General features: G+C 41.6%; 1 protein-coding gene across 2 annotated transcripts in view; it reads right to left on the reverse strand.

The window, feature by feature from the left end:
- SLC25A16 (solute carrier family 25 (mitochondrial carrier), member 16) overlaps nt 1–6,073 on the reverse strand; it is a 51,981-nt gene extending 45,908 nt beyond the window's left edge. For both annotated transcript variants that reach the window (XM_008567104.1, XM_008567103.1), the window contains exon 1: nt 5,845–6,073. In XM_008567104.1, coding sequence (XP_008565326.1) covers nt 5,845–5,965 — 121 coding nt within the window. In that variant the 5' untranslated portion in view covers nt 5,966–6,073. The remainder of the gene's footprint in view (nt 1–5,844) is intronic.
- Between the last annotated feature and the right edge of the window lie 109 nt (nt 6,074–6,182).

Genomic DNA, 6,182 nt, shown 5'->3' on the forward strand with positions numbered 1-6,182 from the left:
TCATCCCCACATTCCACTGAGTTGGATCAAGTAGGTTTTATATTCCTTTTGAGCAACTAAAGTTAAGAGATTTGCTCAAGGCCACTGCTAACAATAACAGCAAGTATTGAGTATTTACTTGTATGACATACTAAGATTTAACTGCAGGTACTGTGCCATTGCTTTCACTATCTCAGGTAATCATTACAAAAACCCTCTAAGGTAGGTACTCTTATTCTATTTTAAGGATGGTGAAATTGAGGCACAGGGAGGTTAAGTAACTTCCCCAATGGTATTTTTTCATATCATTTGTGCCTGAAACTCCTGTGCCATCTTCGAAGTTATACACACTTCCCAAAAATTTGAACCACCACAAAGATAGGCACATGGCCAATAAGCATATGAAAAGATGTTCAGCATCATTAGTCTTTAGAAAAATGCAAACTAGGGCCGAGCCCGTGGCGCACTCGGGAGAGTGTGGCGCTGGGAGTGCAACGGCGCTCCCGCCACAGGTTCAGATCCTATATAGGGATGGCCGGTGCGCTCACTGGCTGAGTGCAGTGCGACCAGTCTCAAAAAAAGACAAAAAAAAAAGAGAAAAATGCAAACTAGGGCCGAGCCCGTGGCGCACTCGGGAGAGTGTGGCGCTGGGAGCGCAACGGCGCTCCCGCCACAGGCTCAGATCATATATAGGGATGGCCGGTGCGCTCACTGGCTGAGTGCAGTGCGACCAGTCTCAAAAAAAGACAAAAAAAAAAAGAGAAAAATGCAAACTAAAACCACAATTAGACACCAGTAAACACCTGTTAAAATGGAACACACACACGCACTGACAATACCGAGTGCTAACAAGTTAGTGAGGATACAAAATGGAACAGATACTTTGGAAAATAGATTGTCAGTTTCCTATAAAGTTAAACATATGATACTCTTAAGACCCACCAGTCCCATTCCTAGGTATGGGTACCCCCCCAAAAGAAAACAGGTATATACCCATATAAAGACCTGTATGTAACTTTCCATAGTTTCTTTATTCAAAAAGCCAAAAACCAGAAAAAAAAAATTTTTTTTTCATTAACAGATAACAACTATGGTACATAATGGAATACTATTCATTAACAAAAAGGAACACACACTACTGATACATGCAACATGGATGAATCTTAAATGCATTTTGCTAAGCGAAGGATGCCAGACTCAAAAAGCTACATACTGTATGATTCAATTCATATAACATTCTGGAAAAGGCATGACTATAGACAGAAAACAGAACAGTTGTTGTCAGCGGCTGGGGATGAGAAGAGGGAAATGACTACAAAAGGAAGTGGAAGTATTTTGGGGTGATGAAACTATTCTGTATCTTGACTGTGGTAGTCATTACACAACATGTTTGTCAAAATACATTTAACCATACACCTAAAAAGGGTGAAATTTACTGTATGGAAATTATACATCAATAAACCTGACTTAAAAACTATGCAAGCTTCTAAAAACTATACAGCTTAATCAAGATTCCTCTGTAGTGTTTCCTACACAGTCGTCCCTTGGTATCCGAGGGAGACTGGTTTCAGGACCCCCACAGATACCAAAATCTGAGGATGCTCAAGTCTTTTATATAAAATAGCATAATAATGGCTGGCCAGTTAGCTCAGTTGGTTAGACAGCAGTATTATATCACCAAAGTCAAGATTTCAGATCCCAGCACACTGCCAGCCACCAAAAAATAAAAAAATTAAATTAAAAAAATTTTTAAATGTTTTAATGGCATAATATTTGCATATAATCTATGCACATTCTCCCATACACACTACTTTAAGTCATCTCTAGATTACATATAACACATAATGTAAATGCTATGTAAATAGTTGTTATACTCTATTGATTTTTTATTTGATTATTTTTATTGTTATATTGTTATTTTTTATTGTTTTTCCCCCCAGAATATTTTTGATCCATAGTTGGTTGAATCTGCAAATGCAGAACCTGCAGATATAGAAGGCTGACTATACTTGCTGTCTCCAATTTCTTTTCTCCTTTCAGTAGATTTTGTATAGTAAAATATAAGACACAAAGAGAAAAGGACACAAATCATAAGTAAACCACTTAATGAATTACTGCAGAGTGAATACACTCATGTAAGGACCACTCAGATAAGAAATGGAATATTACCAAACCCCGCAGAAGTTCCTCTCCTATACTTCCCAAGATCACTATCTGTCCCTCCTTCTCAGAGATAACCAACTGCTCTTCTGACTTCTAACAACATGGATTTAGTTATGACTGTTTTTGAACTTTACACAAATAAAATCACACAGTATGCATTGTTTTGTGTCTGGCTTTCTCTGTTAAACATTATGCTTGTGAGATTCTTCCATATTGTTGTGTGTGGCAGTAATTCATTCATTTTCAGTGCTGCACGGTATCTGTGGGTTTTGTTGTTGTTGTTTGTGCCTTTTTTTTTTTTTTACAGCTGGCCCGTATGGGGATCTGAATCTTTGACCTTTGTATTACAACACACACTCTATCCAAATGAGCTACTCGGCTAGCCCCTCATTATGATTATACCATATTTTAGCTATATATTCTAGCACTGACAAACATTTGGGTTGCTTTTGTTTTGGGGCTATTATGAATATAGGAGATATGAACAGAAATATATATGTTGGTACATACCTAGGAGTGGATCTGCTACATCATATGGCATGCAAATGTTCAGCTTTATAGATAACTGCTCAATCAGTTCTCCAAAGTGGTTTTACCAATTTATACTACTGCCAGAAGTATATGAAAATCCCATTTTCTACCCTCACCTACACATCACCAAGACTCTAGTTTAATGTCTAATCAACATCACAAATGCAAAACTGAACTCCTGATCTCCCCCAACAACTTTCATGAAAAATGTCCAACTATAGCCTTCCACACTTAAGTCAATGACAGGTCCATCCTTTCATTTGCTCAGGCCAAAATGAGTCACCCTTAACTTCTCTTCCTCACCCCATCTCTAATTTGTCAGAAAATCCTGTTTGTTCTATCTATATCCAGATTCTAACTTCTCCCCAATTCCAAATCTACACCCTTACCAAGCCATCACCATCTATCATTTAAATTACTACAATAATCTCCAAATTGGTCTCCTTGCTGGCATATTTACACCCCTACAGTTTTTTTTGTTTTGTTTTGTTGATGGCTGGCCATTACAGGGATCCAAACCCATGACCTTGGTATTACAAGGCTATTCTCCAACCGAGCTAACTGGCCAGCCCCTCTACAGTTATTCTCAACAAAGCAGCCATGTCATGTCATGACACTCCTCTGCTCAAATCCTGCAGTGGCTCCCCACTTCACTGTGACTCTTTACAATGGCTTGCAAGGTCCCTTCATTTTCTGCCCCCCCTAACCTCAATATCCTCCTTTCCTCATCACCACCACTTGCCCCCAGCCACATAGGTCTTGCCACTATTCTTTGAACAGAACAGGCCCTCTGGTTTTGAAGCCTTTGCTTTGGCTTTTCCCTCCACCTGAAATGCTCCCCCTTAGACATTAACTTACTAAACTTTCTTACTTCTTCAAGTATTTGCTCAAGTCTCATCCTCACAATGAGACTCACTACCATCCTATTTAATACAGTCATCCCTCAGTATCCACAGGGATTGGTTCTAGGACACAAATCATCCCCAACCATCCCCCCACCCCACCCGAATACCAAAATCTGCAGATGCTCAAGTCCCTTATATAAAATGACTTAGTATTTGAGTATAACCTATGCACATCCTCCTAAATATTTTTTTCCTCCTAAATACATCTCTAGATTACTCATAATACCTAATACGATGTAAGTGCTACGTAAATAGTTGTTATGCTGTATTATTTTTTGTTGTTGTATTATTTTTTACTGTTTTGTTTTGTTCTGTTTTCAAATATTTTTAATCCACAACTGGTTGAATCCATGGATGTGGCACCCACAGATACAGAGGGCCGACTGTACTGCACACACTCCACCTCTCCACTTCCTTGGCCAGCTCTTTTTATATCTGCCTATTGTATTAATCACTTCCTAATAACCATATAACTTACTTTTTTTCATTTTGTTTATTGCCTTTTTCCCCACAACTCCCCAACCTCCGGGACAGCATAGATCCTTTGTTTTGTTCTGTGATACATACCAAGCAAGCAGCAGGCATGTAATTGGCACTAAGATATTCCCTGTATGAATGAATGAATGTCCTTCTTATCAGCAGAACAAAATAATTAAATTCTTAATACTACTGTGGTTTACAGATATTATCTTTCTACAAGTCTTCATAATGTGGAATTTTAAAAGTTCCCAGCCTTAAATAATTACATGATGACAACCAAGATAACCAATTAAGGGAGGATAGAGATTGAAACACTTCTTTATGGGAAGACAGAGGAAATTCCTGAGAGACAATATGAACCTTCTGACCCCACAGTCACATCAAGCAGTTGTGGCACAGTTTACTAGAATAACTGGAACCAGTTCTGGTTGTAGAGTTTTGCCCAATTTCCCAGTCATCTTTAAAAAGCTGACCTCCAGGGCCGGCCCGTGGGTCACTTGGGTCACATCAAGCAGTTGTGGCACAGTTTACTAGAATAACTGGAACCAGTTCTGGTTGTAGAGTTCTGCCCAATTTCCCAGTCATCTTTAAAAAGCTGACCTCCAGGGCCGGCCCGTGGGTCACTTGGGAGATAACACCAAGGCCATGGGTTCAGATCCCATATAGGGATGGCCGGTTAGTTCACTGGGTGAGCATGGTACTGACAACACCAAGTCAAGGGTTAAGATCCCCTTATCGGTCATCTTTAAAAAAAAAAAAAAAAAAAAAGCTGACCTCCAGGTAGTGGGGAGAGGGGACAGTGAGTGGTTGATTAACAGGTACAAAAGTACAATTAGACAGGAATATCTAGTGTTCTATTGCACTGTAGGGTGACTATAATTAACAACAATTTATTGTATAGTTTCAATTAGCTAGAAAAGAGGGCTTTGAATGTTTCCAGCACAAAGAAATGATAGATGTTTGAGGTAATGGGGAAAAAAAAAATCAGTGGTTGCCAGGGTTTCAGGGGATGAAGGTGGGAGGGAAGGAGTCAGAGATGAATAGGTGGACCAAAGAGGATTTTTACGGCAGCAAAACTATTCTGTATGACATTGTAATGGTGAATACATGACATTATGCATTTGGCAAAACCCATAGAACAGTACAAAGAGGGAACTATAATACAAAATTAATAATACATCGATATTTAATATTAATTCATAATTGTAACAAATGTACCACATTAAAATAACATGTCAATAATAGGAAAAAGGGTGTTATGAGTGTGGGGAGAGGGAATGGGAACTATCTGTACTTTTTGCTCAATTTCTCTGTAAAACTAAAACTGCTACAAAATTAAAGAAAAAAAGTTGAGTGTTTTTTTTTTTTTTTTCTTAAAGCTGACCTCCAATATCTTTCCTTTAAGCAAACAGCAAAACCCAGTTTTACATTCGGTCACTCACGGTCTTTATAAAAGAAATGGTGCCCAGCACGTTTCACTAAAACCCTGGGGTCTTTCTAAGGGATCCCCCTCTTTCCTCTGCTATCCAACCCTGGAGAATGGGTGCCTGGTTCAGCCCTTCACCTTCCCGGACTCTGCCCAAGAACCAAAGGCCCTACTCCCCAGAACCTGGCAGTCAGTAGTCAAGCGATTATTAGAACGAGGTTTCAGCAGGTTAAGTAAACATCCGGCAGGGCAATGAAGCAGCCATTTCAGGAATGTCATCGCGGCCGCTTGCGTCCTACCTGCCCGCTATTCTGCCCCTGCCGCCCCAAGCGCGGCCGGGTCCTCTCGGCGGACACCCACCTCCGGCCAGAAAGGAGCGCAGCCAGTAGAAGTCTCGGCGGGCAGTGGGCCCTCCGGACCCTGCCGCCTGAGGCATCGCAGGAGGGGGGTCGGCCGCTGTCAAGGCCGCCGCCGCCACCATCAGGACCAGGGCCGCGACCGGAGCCTAGGCTGCCAACTTACAAACCACTGGCCGGGACCATAACAAGAGCGGCCGGTGACAGGAGGCCGACCGCCGCGCCGGCGGGGCCGAATAACACTCGGCGGCGAGGCGCGGGCTGATGGCGTAGCCAGGGGCGGAGCCTGGGCCGCGGCCGGAAGGGCCCGGGGCGGGGCCTGGCGGGGGCGGGGCCTGGCGG

Source organism: Galeopterus variegatus, unplaced genomic scaffold (genome assembly GCF_000696425.1).
Source record: "Galeopterus variegatus unplaced genomic scaffold, G_variegatus-3.0.2 Scaffold293, whole genome shotgun sequence".
In the NCBI taxonomy this organism is placed as follows: Eukaryota; Metazoa; Chordata; class Mammalia; order Dermoptera; family Cynocephalidae; genus Galeopterus; species Galeopterus variegatus.